Genomic DNA, 21,522 nt, shown 5'->3' with positions numbered 1-21,522 from the left:
TTATGAGAATTTCAAAAGCCATGGAGGCAGTTTTAATAAGCCTCTTCCCTAGAAATCCTTGCTTTACACCAAATGACAAAGAAGAGGGTTGTGCCATTTGGGTGGATGCTATGGGCCCACTACCACCTCAGTGGGCGCCATGAATGACAATAAACATTTGGCTTCAGAGAAGAGGCACTGGGTTTGCGGGCTGAGGGTAAAGCTCAGTGATAGAATGTTAGCCTAGAATGTGCACAACACAGGGCTCCAACTCTGTCCAGCTAGATGAGGTGGGAAGGAAGGAAGATGTGGTCAAGAGAGGGCATTGTTTGAAGTCATACCTCCTTCTTTGGGCAGCTCTTATTAGCTGCCAACTACTGAAGAATTGGGCTAGGGATGCCTAGGAGACCCCAGGTCTCCCCTAGGTGTTCTGACTGTAACACAGGATGCAGTGTTCTTTAGAATGTCACCACTGGAGAGTTCTTTACAGAATGCATTTTCCAGTTCTCTTTAAGAAGTACACAACCCTTTCACAGACACACACACACACACACACACACACACACACACACACACACATCTTTTCCTAAGTTTATTTTCAACTCCAGGGAGTCACTTTTTTCTCCTCTTTTGGTGCAAGAGTCATTTTGAACCTTCTTGCCAAGTTCTTATGCATTAACTTGAAATCAGTGACAAGAATAAGGGATGGCGTAAGGGGCAGTGCCTGCAGTAAAATATGAGCTGTCTTTCTCATCTCCTCCCTCCAGGTTTTCAGTAAGGATCACAAACTAAGCAGGTGCCCAGCAGCTTACAGTCCAAACTACACTCTCACCAGATCCTACCTGTCCCTTGTCACCCCAACCAACCCACGCTTGATCAAGAATTTTTTTTTCCTGTTTACTTATGTTAATCATCAAGCCAAAACCAAATAGCCTTCTACTTTCTGGAATTGGAGGGGGGGGGGCAATTAAATCTGAAGACATTACAAATCCTCCAGACAAACAAACAAACAACAACAAAAAGCCTCTTTGTGTTCCGGGCCATGAAGCTGCATCAGCTGTCACACATAAGGAAAGTTGAGTTTCTCAGTGTCACACACCAGCACCACCGTGAACAGGGAACCGATTACATCTTAATTTAAGGGCTGAAGTCAATCACCACGTCTAGGTTGGAATACTGTCTCAATAGGTGAGTTCCTTTATTTACTTACCCTTCGTGCATGCCATTGGACACCCAAGCTCTGGAGAGCCCCCATCTAAATAAAAGACCTCCAAACAACCCAATCTGTAGTTACGAGGAAGCTGAGAAAATCGATGAAAGTGTCCCACAATGTTAGCGCAGGTGAAAGTGTGCAAAGAGCTACAGAGAGAAGGAGAAACCTATCTGGGGAAAGGGAAACTGCCCAGTTCCTTCTTCCCCCATATTGCCACATGTAGGGAAACTGGCACTTCCCATTCCATGTCCATTGGTTGATTATAGGGTTGAAGACACCAGATCTTCAGAGATAGTTTCTAAGGTTCTTCACATTCATGAGCAGGGAATACTGTTTACAAACGCAGAGTCAATTTCACACTACTCTGGGAGACACAAGCAGAAAGAAACATTTCACCAGCTCTCCACCCAGAGGAACCTGGAATCTGGACTGACCGGCTGAACACCCTGCTGGGGAAGTGAACTTGTGCCTAAATCTGCAACATCTTTCCCAGCCTTTGGCACTACTCAAAACTGCACAGCCTCACGGACTCTCCAGCCGGAGGGAAGGGAAGTGGAGAAGCATGGTTGAGGTTAGCATTCAAACACTGCCACCTCTGGCTTCTTTACCTTTCAAATCTTCACGGCTGGATTGCCCAGGCTGTGAAAACTGTGCCGAAGTAGAAAAGTCCCAGAGCTGCCATGAGTCAGTGGCCTTGCTTTGCAATGTGGGCAGATGCAAATCCCGTCTACTCTCCATTTCCCGTTCCCCTCTCCAGAATCTACATTTCACTTGGATTGTCCGCAGCTTTTAAAAGGATAAATAAAATGAAACCAGGCGCACCTATAAGTATGAAGCTTCTAACACCGTGCACTAAAGCACTCCATTCAAGCCAAGAAAACCCAGGCAATCTAGTCTTAGCACAGCACCCTGGGTCAGAGTCAGGGTGGAGATGAGTTGCCCCCAGGTGGTAAAAGTTGTCAAAAGTCTATGCCCGCCACTGCCTTTGCGAAAATATAGGCACCACGGAGTCCTGCAGGGCGAGTGGCCCAGTGTGAGTGTGCAGATGGGCAGAGGAGTAGGTGCGTGCTGCGGGGTAAGGCCCGCACCGCATTAACCCCTTACCTTCCAGCAGTACTTCCTTGCCTGCGCGCTTCAGCGCTTGCACTGCCTCATCATGGGTGGCATCCCGCAGGTCGGCTCCGTTCACGGACAGGATGGCATCGCCCACATACAGGGCTTGGGTCTGATCCGCTGCCAGCCCCTTGAAGATCTTACTGATGAGTATGGGCATCTTGTTCTCCTTGCCCCCTTTGATGCTAATGCCCAGCCCGCCCAGCTCCTGCTTCAGCACCTTCACGCCCCTCTTCTGGTTTGAGATGGACTCAGGCACCTGCTCCGGGAGATCGGTGAAGGCTGTGCGGACCCCGGCGGGAGAGTCCGGGGGTTGCGTGACACCAGTGCCCGGGTGTCCAGTCCCGGAGCCCCTGCAGAACGAGCCATTGGTGGCAGTCCCTATGCCGTTGTACGCTGCAGCGCCCTCCTCGCAGCTCAACACCAGGGCGTCCTCGCTCAAGTTCACCAGAACTTTATGCCAACGATCCCGCACCAAAACTTCCAGCAGTCCGCTCCGCTGCGCCCGGCCGCCTCCCCCGCCAGCCGGCGCAGCCACCGCCGCCGCCGCCGCTACCGCCATCTTTCCAGCATTCTTAAAATGCCATGTGATTGCAAACGGGGGGAAAAGTGGAGAAGGGGTGCGGGTGGGAGGACGCGGGTCGCCGGGGCGCGGGAGAAGCAAACGCCCCGCAGCGCGCACTCAGGACTCCACTTCCCGTGTTCGCGGCCGCGCTGGGCGCCAGTTGGCAGCTGCTGAACTGGTTCCCCCTCGCCTGATCCTGGGCGGGGTGGAGCAACCTAAAAGAAGAAGGAGAGCCCTCGACAGGGGAGGAGGGAAAAAAAAAAAAAGCCAGCTGCCAGTTGCAAAACCTCAAACTGAGTGGAGCCGCGGAGGCGCCAAGTGCGGTGGAGAACCGGTAGGAGGAGGCAAGGGCGGGGACCCGGGGCCTCAGCCGCTCACCTGTTCGGCCACCGCAGCGTCACACTCCCACGTCGCCCTGCTGCTGGCTCAGACCCGGGTGTCTCAGTTCTCTGTTGTACCTTGCCGCGGCTCCCCCAAACCTACCAGGTCCTGTGCCGCTACACCCACCCCTCAGCCTACCCCCTTTTTTTCAACCCTCCATGCCCAGTGGGCCCCCACGCTCACCTTTGCCGGGCGCGCGTTCTGCCTCTGTGCCCTCACTCAATTCTCTTCTTCGGTTAACTTCCCTCCGTCCTCGGCCCCCTGTTTGGAGACCCACGTCTTCCTCAAACCAAAGCTCCTCTGCCTCTACTCAGTTCTTGCTTGTTTCTCCTTTCCCTTCGGACCTGGGGAGGAAGGAAACCGCAGAGAGAGGTTCTAGGCTGGGCCAGATGTCAGAAGAAAACTGTCACAGGAGCGCAGAATGAAGTCTCATTAAGTCTGAGCACCCCTGTCCTGCTAGTCAGTGCATGGGGTCTTTAGGGAGTCTGAAGATGGGAGCTTTCTGTACCAACCCTGAGTTTCCACAGGGGTCCTCATTTCCAGGACAAGCATCTAACTCAATCTCCTTTCTGTGCTTTGCTCCAAGCTCCCTCAACCCCTCTGCCAGCCCATATGGCTTCTTGACGCTTCCTCTTTCTTTCTCAGATTCCATACAGGAAGTGTCTTCTTTAAAAACTCAGAATGGGCTGCATCTCCAAGTTCCCTGAACACTGCTTGGATCTTAAGCTGCACATTCACAAGGTGACAACAGCATTGTAATTCTTGGTTCTCTTCCTAGGCCAGTCCCTGTAGCCCAAGGCACAGGGTGACATTCCAGAGTTCTGCTGAGGACCTTCTCAAGTTCTCCCCCTACCCTAAGTGGGTCTCATAATTCATTTAAAGTGTGTTACTTTAAAAAAAAAATCTACTTGTCTTCCAGCTGCTGTCTCTCCTTTCTCTGGAAAACAAAATAAAACTATAAATCTGTGATTGGGCTGGGGAAAATATTAATGAACTAATAATAAAATATGATACCATAAGTATTAAAAAATTAAAAAATATAGAAATCCACTAATTCTGGAAGGTGAAGTCAACCCAACAAGATGCCAGTAGGAAGGGGGTCTTTGGGAACATGTATGTTATCACCACACTGATGGGTATTAGCAGCAAACAGCTCCAATCCTTTCCAGAGAAACACTTAAAACCTCACAGGAATCCCTACGGAGTCCCATGCAGGGTCACAGAACTCATGGGGAATACTGAAGAGACTCTCTTGAGAAAGTGAAGTCACTGCCCCTCACATATGGTCTTTGATGCTTTCAACTCTCTTGCTCCTATAAATCTGAATCTGCCTTATTTGAAAAAGCTCTTTAGGTTTTCATGCAAAGCTGCCCACAACAGAGACAGCTGTCCCAGGCACCCAGCAGTCCTTCCTGTTGGACTGGGACAGACAGGGGAGCTAAAGTAGCTTGTACCACTGTTGGGAAGAAACCTAGAGAGACACCTGGCCTTCTGCTTTGGAGACTGAGGTCTCAGGCCCATGATTACTAAGTGTTTGCTTTCCATCTGCAAAAACAAACAAACAAACAAACAAACAAACAAACAAACAAACAAAGCTAAGGTTGAACTAGGCACCAGAATGCCAATGTGAAGATGGAGAAATCAAAACCAACCTGTTCCTGGACCAGAAATCCTCCAGCCAGCATACCAGGGCCTTGCCTCTGTTACCAAGCAGTAGAGGAATGCCAGACACACCCACAGAGTAATTGACCCATTAGAAATGGCTGGCTCTGGGATGGACCCTCCTGCGAATCTCTGTGCTAAGCACATTTTCTTCTGTGTGAACACACTTATATAGAAAGCAAATACGTTCCCGGTTTAAAGTTGCATCAGAATGAAAGCAGACGAATGTTGGCTAGCAAGAAGCCTGAGGCATGCATGTGGCTTTGCTAGTGGGGTTGTAATTACAGCCCCTGTCCTGAGTACTTTGCACATATTAACACAATCCTCTGGGCGACACTCGAGGGTTATTTCTGTAATGATCACTCCCATTTACAGGTGAAGAAGTGGAGGCCCATGTTTAATAACCTACCTGGCTCATGTAATTAGTAAATGGCGGGCAGGACTTAGATCTTAATCATTGTCTTACCTCTGTTAAAAATACAGCCTAGCAGCTATCGTCCCAATGCTCATCTGAAGACAGAGTCCTTTATTTACCACCGGGGAGGGCCAAGTCTCAGGTGAAAGAAAGCCCTACCCGTCACTAGGAGATAGAAGCAGCATTTCCTTCCGGCCTTTCTTTTCTTTGCAAGCTTAGAGAGCATCCTTCCCTGCTCCATTGATATACTCTTTTATTTAGACATGGTGATACTTGAAAAAGGCGGCCATCCATGGTCTTGCTAGCTGGGAAGCCTGCCTTTATCACTGAGACAATGCTGCACGACTGACTTCTTATCAACGCTGATTCTCCAAAGTAAGTCTTATCCACCTTGATATTTTTCAGTGAGAACAGTCAAGTGGAATTTTACAATATCTACAACCGGGAAGGAAAAGCCTCTCCCCTGCGGCCCCAGTGTTAGTTTTCTATCATGGTAGCAAACACCTGAGATAATCAGCTTCTTCAAAGACAAGGCTTATTTTGGCTCGTGGTTCTGAGGTCACGCTTCACGGTTTTGGCTCTGTTGCTTTGAGTTTCTCGAGAGGCTGGACATATGAGCCAAAACTCTTCACCTCATGGCCAGTGAGCAAAGGGCAGAAAGAAGGGTCTGGGGCTTACTGTCCCCTTCAAGGACTATGATGATAGTCATCAATGGCTTGATGACCTCCCAGTAAAGTGAGTGGCCCTCAAAGGTCCTACCGCCTTTGATAGAAAGACACATGGAACCAAGGCTTTAAAACATGAGACCTTCCATCTCTCAGTCAAATCACAGCCCTATAGGTCACCCCTTTTAGAAACAGTGGCCACCGGAAAGGGCAAGAGGGGCTCCATGTTGCTCACCTTTACTGGGGTAGCATTTGAAGCACAGGCTGAAGAGTGAGTTTGTAGCAAAGTCAAGTCTAATTATTGATTATCAAGGTCAATATTCTTCAAAAGGTGCCTAAAGCCTGTCCCCAACCCCAAGAAACATGATTTCATTCACACTGCACGTTCCTGTGGTCTGTTTATGCTTTCTGCCCTATACTCTGACTTCCATGTGCCATCCAGCCTAATGTATGGTTTCTCTGTTCCAGCTTTTCATGGGATGTGCATTTATTTAGAGACGAGTGGTTGTAGAATTGTGAGAGTAAGTCATAGGGTCCAAAGACCCAAGCATGCACGACAAAGCAGCAGCATGTGGCCGCTAAGCAGTGGTCATGTGTTGACTGCACGGTGTTGAGTGCACCTAGCCTGTCCCAGCTGCTCTTGCGGTGCAGGGATATAGGAGAAATAAAAATGGCAAAGGCCTTCCCTAGGAAGCCTTCATCATAGTGGGTGGGCAAGTGGAACAGGGACAGACACTAAACATAAATTCCACATAGAGGCAAATGCTCTGAAATAAGGATGGGGGAAGAAGCGAGGTAGGAAAGTGAAGAGTGTCAAAGGCCTATGGAGAGCAGGTGGGGGCTACCACCGAGATCCTTCCGGAGAAGCTGAGATTTGGACAGAGACAGGTTGCTGTGGTGCTGAGAGAGAATGAATGTGAAAGCCGACAGCCTCCAGGTCCCAAGTCTCAGGGCCGGGTTAGAGAGTCACATTTCAGAGATAAAGTATGAAAACAGCAAGGGCGTGAGGAAGGGGATGAGGAAAGGCAAGCCTTGCAAAGATCCAAAGGAGGTTGCCAGGGAGAAGCAAAGGCTAGTGTAGGGTGACTGAGAGAGAGAGAGAGCCAGGCTTGTCTAGTTCAAGTGACCAAAAGGTGAGCAGTACGGCTGTGACAGCTCAAAGGAGAAAGAGACACGCGAGGAGTAGATGGACCAGATTTCTAGGCAGGACCACGGAAGACTGCAGTGTAGATCACCCTCCTTGTCATTTCTGAACATTAACAATAATGTGTTTTTGATTGGAGTAGCAGTCCTGATTTCAAATGTTATATCATCTTTTATTATATAAATGTCTACTTGTGAGAAAACATACTTCAGTATCTGGAGTTGGAAAAAATTCTGTACTTTTGACACCATTTTCTAAAGAATAGCACTGAGTATCTTTAGGGTCTTCCTTCTTTCCTTCCTTCCTTCCTTCCTTCCTTCCTTCCTTCCTTCCTTCCTTCCATCCTTCCTTCCTTCTTTCCTTCCTCTCTCTCCATCCCTCTTTCCCTTTCCCTTTCTCTCCCTTTCTTTCTTTCTTTCTTTCTTTCTTTCTTTCTTTCTTTCTTTCTTTCTTTCTTTCTGTGTATGTGTGTGTGTGTGTGTGTGTGTGTGTGTGTGTGTGTGTGTGTGTGCGCACATTTCCCAATGAACAGATAATAGATACAGGGTAGACAGTGCAAGAACAGCAAAGCTCTTTGATTTATGAGGTCATATTAGGGAAACAAATAAAAGAGGAACAGGGGGTTTCAAAAGGTATCCCCCCTAAAGTGAACGAGCCTGGCAAATGCATATTGATTCAACACTGGGTACCTGCTTTTGTGGAGATGTACAGCAGGTGCTGGAGGCAAGCACACCCAGGGATGCACAGATTAAGACAGGAAGACATACATACACGCAGCACATGGGGAGAACAGGTTGCTGTGGTGCTGGGAGTGAATTAGTGTGAAAACAGCTAGCTTCCAAATTCCAGTTCTCAGTCTGGGTTAGTGATGCACATTTCAAAGATAAAGTATGAAGACAGAAGGGGTCTGAGGAAATCAATGGTGCATGAACAGGAGGCAGGGCAGATTCTCCTTTGGCGTGCCCCAGTTGGCTAATAGGTCCATTATCATCTGAAAAGCATCTGGAGACACCCTTCCTTGAATATGCCTGCATACATCTAGGCAGGTCCCGAGTAAACTAGAAAGTCCACTACCCAAACCCTCAGCCAACCAGTCAATCAAGTGAGAGTTATTTGATTGTTCTTAGTGTTTCTATCTTTTTCCAAGACAACTCAAGGCACCATTATAAAGTACCTTGTTATTCATCTGTTTTTCTCTTATTGAATTCTGTTTTTGCTTCCTCGTCTGTAACAACCAATAATTAAAACAAACTTCTTATTAATATTTTAATTTGTATTTCATTTTAGTGAAATCCACCTTTCTTTAATAGTTATATCTTTTATCTTCTTTGTAAACTGTAGAATGATAGGTGTAGATTTAATTTTAAAGATCCTTGAACACAGTGGTAAAACTGTGGATGTATAAAACCCTGACAGGCATCATATTCCAACACATACTAGAGACTTTAACAGAATGGTCTAAGTAGATGTGAGGAGATCAGGGAGAGTAAGAAATCCATGTCCTACCACGTTCATCTCTAAAGTAACATGAGGTAAAATTTGAAGTCATTATTTCAGGATGTAGCTAAACTCTCCCTCATGTTCTAGGTTGGTTATTACATTACTAAGGCAAACTTTGCACGCTGGGGAAGGGACGTGTTTCTGTCTGAGAGACCTGTGCCTGTCTCCTTTCTCCATCGTCTTCACTTCCTCTATGGAGACATTTCTGTGTAGCCCTCCCTCAATCCATGAGAAATAGCAAACTTCCTTCCTCACTCTGCCTCCCAGCCTGAGAGCCTAGTTCTGTTTATAGCTCACCCAAGCCAGTCCTTCCGGCACAGTTTCCTCCCAGGCGACATCCTACTGTTAACTCAGTGCTGAGCTCAGAGTCCCTCACTGTGACTATGTGTAAAGTGTCTCCTCTCCTAGTGCTGAACCCTGGGTCATCCCTGTGACTATGTACAAAGTGACTTTGGGATTTCTCACCTCTTCATGGCTATATACAAAGTGACTGAGATTTCTCACCTCTTCCTTCTGTGGTCTACCGTTTGATCCACACTCTTGCTCTCCCTGGTTGATTACCTATAGCAAACCGCAGTCTGGAAACGTTAATGGAAATTCCCAGGAGATTCAGATAACCCAAATGTTAACCATTCACCATAGATAGATTGGGAGCCCATTGCAGAACTTATCTAAGTTCTGGGAAGCCATTCACTTCTGGAAATCAAGGGAACCCGTGAGGCAAACAAATACTGGTGATAAAAACATGAGTGACTGTGAAAGGCTGAAGGACTTTCTTGTGATTTCTTGCATACAATAGAAACACAAATGTGTAGTAAAATGAAAGTAAGACTATGCTTGAGACTGTTGCATAGTCCAGGTAGGATAGCTAAGAATCGTACTTGTATGAAAGTAAAAGAGATAAATAAAACAGATTGAGCAGTTCATGATAGTTTATTGGACAAAAAACCTGATGGAAGAGAGTCCAGTGAAAGTATAACTACCGTTTATTAAATCTTGGCTTGATTGAACTTTGTGTAGACCATGTATACTATTTATTCTAGACAGTTACTATATGAATAAGTAATACCATTCCCGTATTATAGACAAGATTGTTGAACTCTACCAAGTTACAACTCTTGCACGTATTTGAAGTGGTGTTCAAATGTTCAAACATAGGTCTAAACTCTAGGTTTGTTTTACTTTCAAAATTTATGCTCATGAAGTTTACAGTGTGCTCATGAGCATAGATGTTCCAAATGGTGAAGGAGTTTGCCAGTAGATAGGTTGATTTTAGATCTGTCATGTTTTAGGGAACGTTGGGATTTGCAGTTGATGGTGGCAAAGAAACATTTAGATCGAGGGTCTACATAAGGGCATTTAGGTATCTGCTATGAGTTGAATGTTTATGTCCCTCCAAAATTTATGTGCTGGAATTTATGATCCAACGTGGCAGGCTTAAGAGAGAGGTCCTTTCAGAAATCTGTGGAGGCCTCACAAATAGGATCAGTAACCTTATAAATGAACAAACTAGTTCAAAGTGAAGCCATCAGCAAGTTTGATATCTGATCTGAAGATGTCACCTCTGTTTCTAAGATGGAATCTTTCATCTCTTTGCTGTGTGATAACAGAGTGTCTATCTCTCTGTCCCTTCTGTCATGTCAGGATACAGTGTTTCTTTTCTCTGAAGGACCCAGCAACAAGCCCTGTTGGAGAGGTGAAGACTTTAATAAATAAGCACTAGTCCTTTCAGTTCCTTGGTATCATATTTTCCAATATCCAAAACTGAAGGCAGAAATTTCTGTTCTATAAGCCGGGCATGGTGGTACATGCCTTTAATCCCAGCACTCTGGAGGCAGAAGCATGTGAGTCCCTGCTATGGGGTAATCCTTCTGTATGCTGTGAATATGTAATACTCTCATTGGTTAATAATGAAGTTGATTGGCCTATTGCAAGGCAGGATAAAGTTAGGTGGGACAATCAAACTGAGTACTGGGATGAAGAAGGGCGGAGTCGAGAGCAAGGCCAGTGAGCCACCCAATAAGCAAGATGCCAGAGGGCAGGTAAAGCCACGAGCCATATGCCAATACATAGATTAATAGAAATGAATTGATTTAAATGTAAGAGCTAGTTACTAATAAGCCTGAGCTATTGGCTGAGCATTTTGTAATTAATATAAGCTTCTATGTGTTTATTTGGAACTGGTCAGTGAGGACAGGAAAACTCTGCCTCTGTTTATAGATCTCTGTGAGTTTAAGGCGAGCCTGTTTTACATAGTGAGTTCCAGGATAGCCAGGGCTATGTAGAGAGATCCTGTCTCAAAAACCAAATGAAACCAAACCAAATAATAATAATAGCTATTATTATGATGTTTACTATATTAATGATTATTATTTCTATTCTTCATAAATTATCTAGTCTCGGGTATTTTGTCATAGCAGCACATACAGACAAAGAGAAAACTGGACACTTAGAGTGGAATGCTGTCACAGGAAATACCTAAAGATGTAGAAATGACTTTGGAGTTGGGTAATAGTGGATAAAGTCTAGACTGTAGGAGCTATTCTGGCATGGACTCACAGGAAGAGAAGATATTTAAGCAGAGTCTCAATATATTTAATGAATATTAATTAAGAATTGTAGAAGACCAGACCTGGTAGCATAAGCCTGCAAGCCTAGCATTTAAAGGGTAGAGGCAGGAGGATCAGAAGTCCACTTTCACTCAGAACTGACGGATATGGATGTGAAGGACAGTCTTTTAGGAAGAAGGCAGTTAGACATGGGTGCTAAGTTGGGAGCTGGGGCGGGTGGGTAGAAGTTGTCAGTATCATTATATACACATGTGAAACTGTCAAAGAACAAATAGAAAATTGAAAAGCAAGCAAAGAAAAGCAAACAAAAAAATTAAGGTTATCCTTAGGAAGCTGATGGGATGGCATATGCCTTTAATCTCAGTACTCAGAAGGTAGAAGCAGGTGGCTCTTTGTAAGTTCCAGGCCTGATCTACAAAGTGAGTTCTAGGTCATCCAGGGCTACATAGTGAAACCCTGCCTCAAAAAAAAAATACTGTAGAGGTTTAGAAAGCGAGAGCAACTCTGCTGATCAGGGTCCTGTGTAAATGAAGGATAAGACATTGAAAAAGGTCATCCTCGTTAAAAACTGGCCAAGAACTCCGCTGACTTGTTTCAATACAGCTCTTAAGAGCAATAAAATAGGATATCTGGAGAGAAAAAACAGCTAAGCAAAAATAAAAGAAGGGGGATGCATAGTTTTCTTTTTTTTTTTCTTTAACTTTAGTAAAATGGGAGAAAAGAGAAATAAGCTGAAGCTGGAATTAATAATCAAAAGACAAGGATAACTTAAAGATTTGTAAAATGTTTAGTCTGGTCATGTAATAAAACGGCTTTGAAGAGATCATCAAGAGCATGGTCAAGGTACCACTTGTTTCAGATGCTAACACAGGTGGATAGTATGAACGAAGGCACTCTAGCAATCTGGTGCATCCATGTGAATGAGGCTACCACAGAGTTCCCACTAGAGCACTGCTGAATAGAGCCACTCTGAAGGAGCCTCACACCTTGGACCACCCCTGCACTACCGCTCCAGGACTATGGAACAAATGCTCAACTCCAGCATGGGAGAAATGCAGACATTGGACTCCAATCCCAGAAAGCTGCTAAGGCTAAGCCCTGTGAAGGCATGGGCATGGGGTTCTCTGGAGCCTTCCGGGCCTAAAAACCACCTCTGGATGTCTGAAGGGGGATATGCCAAACCCTGTTGGAACCTTGTCCCACTTTCTTCTTTTCTGTCTTTCCCTTTATGATGTCATATGATGGTCATATGCCTGGCTCATCATTGCGTTTGGGAGCAAACACCTGCTTGATCTCACATATCTTTAGCTTGAGACCAATTAATGTAAGTTTTAATCATATGCTGAGTGTTACTCATACATTATTCAGGTGAGATTTTTGAGCTTCTATGTGAAGAAGAAGGGAGTTCAAATTTGGGGGAATATCGTGATGGCATAAATGTAGTTTGTGCGTAAGAAAGACATGAGTTTGGCGAAATGTGGTAAAGCCATCACGAATATAAGGTGCAAATTTACAAAAAGGCTAGAGGGAATTACAAAGGCTGTTTTTCTTTTGTCATTCTGCCTCTTCTCTCCTGTGGGGACACTGTGTCTGTCCTGTTTGGAGGGCTCAACAACAAGGGACCATCTTGGAAACACAGCAGACCCTCACTCTTGGACTTCCCAGCCTCTAGAATTGTGAAAACCAAACTTGTTCATTATAAATGATCTTGCCTTGGGCATTTTGTATAGCTGTCCGGATTAAGAAAATATCACTTGTTTAGAGTCAAATGTGACCATGGCAGAAAGTCCACATGCAATAGCACTTCCTGGGTAGTGAGGAACAAAAAAGCAAAACTCAAAAAACAATGCTTGAAAGGTGTCTTTAATAGGATATGGCACCAAACCAGACACGCTACATAAAGGGAATTGTTGTCTGTGGGGAAACTTTTAACTCCATGCTTAGATTTTCATTGCTTCTAACTATAATTGAACTAGCATTACAGGAAAATATCTCCAGGTGACTGTCAACTGTGGTCATCCAGAGGCAGAAGACACATTCAAAGATAAAGGTCAACTGTGTATGAAATGAAAATCAAGGCTCCCTGAGGTCTCACAAGACATTGTTTTTACATACAGTGTGCACTTGACGAAGTCCCAAGAAGGAATCTCCCACCTGGAAATCTAATCTGCTGGGGAAGGGGCAAAGAAAATCAGGGCACACAAACGTCATTTACCAGGAAAAACCCCGAGGCAGATTCCTTTCCCTGTGGCCTCTACGGAAGAAGGGGATGGTGGGGAACGTACAGGAAGAGGCTGCCCAGAACAAAAGCAGAGCAGAGTGGGAAATGTCAGGAGTGGCCACGTTTGTGGTCTAGGGAACAGCAAAAGCAGACAAGCAGACAAGCAAACACGTTCAGAAGTGTTTTAAAGAAGGAAACAAATTGTTCTTGGCTATTTATAATCTCTACTCTTTGTGTATTTATGCTTTTAATTTCTTCGGAGGTGTTTAAAATTTTATTAGCTCACATAGAGTCGACACACTTCAGATTAGCGACAAGCAATCATCACCAAACTTTGGAGGACCATAGATGCCCTGGGAATCTGTCAGAGATGCAGGTTGCTGAGGACTTCGGAGTTCACACTCCTGTAGGGAGAAGCTCCCCCTACTTGTAGTTACTCTGTTTCTACATTCCCTTACAGTGTAGATTCCTATTGAATATATTTTCACCCATAACTGTCATCATCGTGCTTGCACTCCCCAAACTCCAGTTTTGAAAAATGTGATTCTCCCCAAGCAGAGTTCCTTTTTTTAAAAGATTTTTTTTTAAAAAAAATTTATTATGTATACACTATTCTTCCTGAAAAAGGGACCAGGTCTCATTACAGATGGTTGTGAGCTGGATGTGGTTGCCGGGAATTGAACTCAGGACCTCTGGAAGAGTAGCCAGTGCTCTTAACCTCTGAGCCTTCTCTCCAGCTCCTCTCCCTTGTTGTTATAACACATTCCCCTCTCTCAGTTCTTCCTACCCCACTGCCAAATCCGGAATCACAAGCTACCTCAGTGTCTACTTGTATTTTATCTGCCCAGAGCTGTGGTCAGCCATTTCTGTAAGGATCCCTGGTTCTTTTTCAGTAGAGACTGTCTTTTAAAAATCTGGCTCTTATACTTTTTTTTTTTTTTAAACCAAGGAAGACAGAGTTCATATCTCAACTTTCATTCAAAGCAGAGACACAAGGTGCATCTTTACTTTTCCTTAATCATATCTGTATCCACCAATATGCAAGACATATATTTCAACATGTTAACAAACTTGTCCATCTTGCTGAATCTACAGAATAAAAATATTATTATAATTACTTTTCCATTAGCAATACTAACGGCAAAACTACTAAGAAAGTTCAAAATTCCTCAGAAATTTGTGTTGTTTTTAAGAAACAGTAAATCAAAGGCATGTAAAATGTCCTACAAACAGGCCTGATCTAGCAGCTGTCTTAATCTGGGTGCAGAATCAGATTGTGAGACATTCTACCGAACCAGAGGCTTTGACCTCTTTCAATATGTTGTCATGGAAAGCGAAAAGCAAGATAGAATTGTTCTGTATTAAAGAAAACTAGAGATACAAAAACCGAATAAAATCCACAATCTTGAGTTGTCAGGAAAAAATCACAAAGTTTTTACATTGGTGTATTTGTAAGCAGCAAAATTTAAATATAGGCTGTATTTTGATGACATAATTGCACACAAATCCATTAAATTCCTGAGATGTGATAATGGATGTTGTATTCATGGAATGTCTTTGTTCTTATAAGATGTGTGTTGACGTTTTCAGGGGTTCCTTGATATCTTTAAGTGACTTTTAAATAAAAAAAGAATTATCATGAAAATGTGGCAAACTAAGAAGTGACTTTCAAATATAGACAGAAAAAGAAAGAGAACGAGACAGCCACGAAGCTGATGTGGCAGAATTAGCAAGATGACAATCCAATAAAATACAAATATATCTCCCACTGTTCTGTAGGCTTACTATGGTTTTCCAAATATAGTTGAGGATAATAATACAGAAATATAAGACCCACCTGAAAACTTCAAATGATTCTGATCAAGGAAGATCATGGAAATGTACAGAGTACCAACAAAATTACCATGTCAAAGAAAGGCCGAGTGAACATAAACATTTTAAAAAATAAATTTAAAAATTAAAATAAAGCATCTTTAAAAAGAAAAAGAACCAGCAAACTGTGTCCCTTGGACCCACTGTCTGCCTACCTAAATAAAACTTTATTGTAACTCAGCCACACACATTCACATATTTATTTACATATTATTAGTGGCTGCTTCCATGGTACAATGGCAGGCAGAGTTGAGATATCATGGCAAAGTCCCCCAAACCCACAAATCTTAAAATACTTCAAACCCAGCCATTTGCCAAAATAATAATAATAATAATAATAATCTCTCTTCTAGTATTTTAAAATGCTGTGAAAAGTTTGAGAAAAGTTATTTGTATGTGTGTTGTTGTCTTATGATCAAGATCTGGTATTTACATATATTAGGTAAGTATGTTATCACTAGGCTAAAACCACTTCGCTGGAACAACACAAAGAGATGGAAAAGCAAGGTAAGGCACATCTATCTGTCCAAGAGTAAGTGTTCCAGTCCATGGTGCCTTTATTACACACAGAGAAGACAGAGAGTCACAGCCTGGAATTTCTCTAACAGCCAGTTCAACATGCTGCTTCCTCTTGCCCTCTTTAGATCCACTCACTGAAGGAAAAGTCATTTAGGCTTATAAATGAGGATTTAAAACACAGCACAAGTAACACAACAACAAATAACAACAACAGAAACCCCAGAAGTCTATTCGGGGTCACATTAATTGCAAGTGGTAGATTGGCATCCAGACACAGGCTTGCCATATGGCGCCTCATCTTTGTGTTAGGTGTCTCTACCCCAGTTTAGTTAACTGTAATTCAGACTTGGCTTTGGTCATTTTCTGAGAGAAGGCTTTAAAATTATTCTAACGAGAGCAACCCTCCCCCAGAGGATTAACCTTTCTTCCAAATATTGGCAGGTCTAACATATTTGTTCTAAACTCTGTCCCTTAGGCCTTCTGAAAGTTTACAAACCATGGTTGTTTCTCTCTATAATGCCAACATCAATTCACACAAGTAAAAACAACTTTAGATTTCAGACAAATGTTTAGTAAGAACACAAAAGAACCTCACTGCCTTTTGTTTTTTGGTCAAGGAAGTCTAGTTACAGGCTAATTTGTGTTTTTACATTGGATGTTTTGTCCTTCTGTCCTTCCTTCCTTCCTTCTTTCCTTCCCTTCCATCTTCCTTCCTTCACATCTTTCATTTTTCTCTTTCTAAAGAGAGCGTTTTGTTTGTCCAATAGACTCCACTTACATTCTGTCACAAAGTTCCATTAATCAGTGAACTTTGAAATTGTGTCAAGCTAAATGTTGTTTTAATTTTTCTTTGAGAAGCTGGCAATGGAAAGATGATGATAGATTGACAGACAAATTGGGAGGTTTAAGTTATATTTATATATACATATGGGTTAGCCATATACACATAGGCTCCATTTGTAATTGTATAGTATTTAATTTTCATCTCAAAAGGAAAATAGTCTCCTTTAACTTTCTTAAAGTGATCTAATCTTGTAGCTTTGCATTCATTCTTGGTTGAGACATAATTAGAGAAGGTATGTCTTCATTCACAAGAGAAACTGATATGAGCGCCGTGACAAATTACTGCCCCTTAGGGTAATAGGCCGAAATGGTGAGAAATGTGCACAGCTGGAATGCACAGATGTGTAAGGGACAGCCCCACTGAGCTTCTTTCAGTAGGGTTGACATTCTGGGACGCACAGAGCCAGATTTGAAGATTTTTATCTGAGTCATAAAAACAAATTTAAATAATATCATCTACTCCTATAAATAAAACCAAGGACATGCATAGGAAAAGACTTCTTCAGGTTGTGGATTTACACACGAATGTAAGGAACTGAATTACTATGTAGATTTCAGCAGGTGGTATAGGGTAAGTCACTCTTCGGCTCTATGATCCAAGTTCATCTTCTGATAGGACACTATTTCTAAGCTTTAAGGCCTGCCCACCCTCCTCACACAGTTAGTGCCTTCAAAGGTGTGGTTTTGGGAGAGTGCAAGCTGACCTTCTGTCCTGCTCCATGGTATGGCATTTCACCCTACACCAACCAGGATCATACATTTGATAGAAGTCAAGTGTTAGGCGGAGTAGTTCTTTTATACAAATGAAAGCTATCAGCGAAAAGCTTTGTAGTTTTTAATTCCCAGTCATCAAGAGCTAAGTATTTCCTCAGACCAGCAGCAAGAGCAAATAAAGAGAACCAACATGACATTATTAAACAGCTTCAAATATGGGCTGTGTGGGGACATAAAGCTTCGTCTTCCTCGAGTCTATAAGGATTTTGAATTCTCTGTGCCTTTTATTCCCTGTCATGTACTCAATCCAGAGAAGAGTATTTCTTGGTAAGTGCCTAGACTTTGTGTGCTATTTTAGGTATTTTACTAGGCCACAGAGGGTTAATTGATATGAATTTGCATATTTAGAGACTATGTAACCTTAACCTTGACTCTCAACAGCCTTGGGAAGTACAGATTGACCCTTAGTCATCACTTGGTCATCTCAGAGAGGATAAGAACTTGCAATTCTCCCAAGGCTTCCAACCCTTACACTGCTCTGGGATTGGGTAGCTTCCAAGAAAAAATAACCTTCCTCCTCTGTCTTCCTTTCCTGGGTAAGTCTAAAGATGTTCAAATCACCCAGCTAGTCTCAGGTCCTGTGATTTTATATTGTGTCACCGCTGAAAGATGCTCTTATTCTAAGCAGTAATATGATGACCTCAGTCATTGACTCTCTGAACATTCAGATGGGTCAGATGTTGGCAAGCAGATGCTCAGAAATGCTGTGGGACTTTAACCATGGTTACCATAATTCAGGGTTTCTGAGTCAGATGTGAGTATCTGAATAATCACTGCTTTGTATGATGTTGTACCGATTCAACTCTTAATCCTGCCTCATGTGTACCTCTCACCTTTGCCCTTGGCGTTATGTAAACATTCCAATAATTTCAGTAACCATTATTGACTAATATGTAAGCAGCCTGTGCTAGACGCTTTTATGAGATTAAAAAACCCATAGAACTCAGTTTCTGTTCTCCGGGGATGTGTAATTTGGATTTTATAAGAGAAGAATTATGTACAACTACCAGAAAGTAGAAGTAAAACTAAGAATAATAGGTCTCATAGCATGTGTCAAACACAGAACTGAGTGCTTTGCTTACATGATTTAGTCCTCCCAACAACTCTCCAAGGCAATGTGGTTATTCACTCCACACTGGAGGAAATTATTGAATAACTTGCCCAAGGTCACAGCTTGCTAATGATAGAGCTGGAATTCAACCTTCCTTCTGCCAGATGTCAAAGTCCTGTAGTTTCCCTGCACCATTCTGGCTCACTAAACATACACAGGGGCCTACTATGGTAGAAACTGAGCCCTCAAATACACAGAAAATAGGGAAGTGTGGAGTCCATCCAAGGGCAAAGTCAGAAGCATGAGGAGTCGAAGTAGAACTGATGAAATGGTTGGCTTGGGTTGGTGCAGACTGGCCGGTTGTAAGGAGGGTGGGCTGGGTGGGACTGGCCTGAGTAATGGTGCATTGATTGGTTAATGCTGTGGAAAAGCCAAGGTACTCTCAGAGGTCAAACATCTTCTGCAGCTGCAGACATGTATGGGTGTTCTGGGAGCTAGATTTAGAACTGGGTTTCTTTGTTCTGAAGGAGAATTTATTGCTTCTGCCCTGCTCCTTGGGTGCCTGCTCTTGGTTACTCCCTGGGATGGAGGAAAATCAAGACTTTGCAACATCAGTAGAAGGAAGGTGTCTCTGCCTCTGAGGGGTGTTAAACATACTTGTTTCATAACAGAGCTCCGCACATGTTCTTGAAAAAGCAATTGGAATCTTGTTACCAACTAAATCACGACCCAAGGATTTTTACTTGATGGATGTATTTAGGAAATTGAGAAATCTTACCTAAAAGCCTGTCCTCAAGTTTCTTTATGGAAAAGAAACCAATCAGATGCGAGCAATGCCGAGTTTCTAGTTCCCAGAGCAACAATGCCTATTAATGCTTCAGGGTTGCATGAAGTAAGAACTTCCTTCATTTTTCACAGCGACTTCATGGCTGAGTGATAGGTATCCCCACACTTTAGACTAGAAAACTGAGGCATGAGGCAGGGCAACGGAATAAAACTTTTTTTTAAATTAAGGGACAGACTTTATTTTTTTTTTTCAAACAGGACTTCATCTCCTATTTTCATGCATGAATGTGCTATTCTCGTCAGTTTTTGTCCCCTCTGCCACCTTCTCTGTTGTCCTTCTACTCCTGTGATCTATTTCTAATTACCTTCCCTTCTATTTCCCATTCTCCACGCTCCCCACCCCTTGTGTGTGAGAGATTCTATGTGTTTCTTTAAGGTCGTTTATGGGAACGTGGGTGGGAGTTTTTTTCCAAGAGTGTATATGCATTGCTGGTTGTTACACCACCGGAGAAAACGTCTCTACGTCTCCTATCAACTGTTACTCTGTTATAGGTGTGGAGAGGGCCGAGATTCTCCTGCTTCCGCGAGAGGGTGTGAACAGATCCCATCTTGTGCAAGTCTCATGGCTGCTGTAAATTCAAGTGTGCAATAGCCATGCTGTGCCTGGAAGTCAACATGCCATATCACTCCCCACCCCCACTTCCACTAGCATTGATGTGCTTTCCACATCTGCTTTTATAATGCTCCCTGAGCCTTGAAGAGGGTGTTATAGATGTCCCAACGGTGAGACTGTCATTTACTTGACTAATGATGAGCTTCTGTAGCCCCCACTGGCCACTGTTCAAAGAGTCTTCTCTGGCCAAAGCTGAGAGCAGCATTCTATGTGCATAAATATAGCTATTTAGAAGGCAACTTGACAGGCACATCATGATTGGAACGGGGTGGTATGGCCCTAAAGTGCACACTTTCATCTAGAATGTTGTTTTCTTCATATCTGTTTTCAACTGGATCTGACCTGCTCTTTTGTATGTGGTCAACGTCAGCCTTTGAAATTGGCCCGTGAATTCTTTGCTGCTTTTTGCAAAGCAATGTGGGAGTTGATGTTCTTTCCTACTACAAAACCAGGATCTAAAGGGAAACGCTAGTTGTTCTATTATAAATGTATCTTAGAGGTGCCCCCATGAAAGTCATTGAATGAGAGACAAGAAACATTGTTCATATATATACACACACATATATATGTGTATATATATGTATGTGAATGAATATTCATTCGTGTGTGTGTGTGTGTGTGTGTGTGTGTGTGTGTGTGTGCAATAACATGGAAAAATTGTTCAGGAAAAGCCATTGGCTTAAACTCTAGGTAATATAGGGGTGTGTGTGTGTGTGTGTGTGTGTGTGTGTGTGTGTGTGTGTGTATGTGTATGTGTATAAGATAACAGTGTTTCAACTGGGTGCAGTAATCTTGCTACGCAGAACTCTGAGGAAGGAAGATCACAAATTGGAGGCCTTCCTGAGCGATATAACAATTTCAGGGAACAATTAGTACAGTTTAGTGAGGCCATATCTCAAAATAAAATTAGAGGCCTGGGAACATTCACAGTGGTAGAGTGACTGCTTAGAAGGCCCTAGATTCAATCCTTACTACTGCAAATGACAAAAAAAGCTCTTGCTAGTGGCAGGGATATCGCTACTAAAATATAGTCACACATGGCAGCAACACTCCTAGTTGGTCAACGCTTTACAGGTTATAAAGTATTTCATGACATACTGTCTCAGTTGGCCATCATAGTAACTCTGATAATCACAAAAGATATGACTTCCTGCCGCGCGCGCGGGTGGTGGTGGCGGCGCACGTCTTTAAACCCAGCACGTGGGAGGCAGAGGCAGGCAGATCTCTGTGAGTCTGAGGCCAGCCTTGGCTATAGAGTGAGTTCCAGGAAAGGCACCAAAGCTGCACAGAGAAACCCTATCTTGGGCGGGGAAAAAAAATGGAAGATCAAAGTTTTAAGCCCAGACCCAGAGTCTGACACCACTAGGTGGTGGACTTGGAGATAGAACACACCTTTCTGGACTCCACTTACTCTCTCATTTCTTCTGCATACATGAGCTGCAGTTTAGACTGGGAGGTGCTGTAGGAGCTCTGGGGAAACAGCCAGTTAGTCTCGTGAACAATACATGGTACCAGTTGAGATCTGACTAGAGCACACTATGCTGTTGGAAACTCTCGACCTCTGGTGGGGTCCCAT

At 43.4% G+C, this 21,522-nt stretch overlaps 1 protein-coding gene across 1 annotated transcript in view; it reads right to left on the bottom strand.

Annotated features, from left to right (window-relative positions):
* Nucleotides 1-3,111, bottom strand: part of Sntb1 (syntrophin beta 1) — a 250,803-nt gene extending 247,692 nt beyond the window's left edge. Inside the window, exon 1 of the mRNA XM_059247361.1 lies at nt 2,297-3,111. Within this exon, the coding sequence (XP_059103344.1) occupies nt 2,297-2,867 (571 nt within the window). The 5' untranslated portion in view covers nt 2,868-3,111. The remainder of the gene's footprint in view (nt 1-2,296) is intronic.
* Between the last annotated feature and the right edge of the window lie 18,411 nt (nt 3,112-21,522).

The sequence above is a fragment of the Peromyscus eremicus genome, chromosome 20 (genome assembly GCF_949786415.1).
Source record: "Peromyscus eremicus chromosome 20, PerEre_H2_v1, whole genome shotgun sequence".
Classification (NCBI taxonomy): Eukaryota; Metazoa; Chordata; class Mammalia; order Rodentia; family Cricetidae; genus Peromyscus; species Peromyscus eremicus.
Note: the sequence above shows the minus strand (reverse complement) of the source record. Positions and strands in the feature narration are given on the sequence as shown.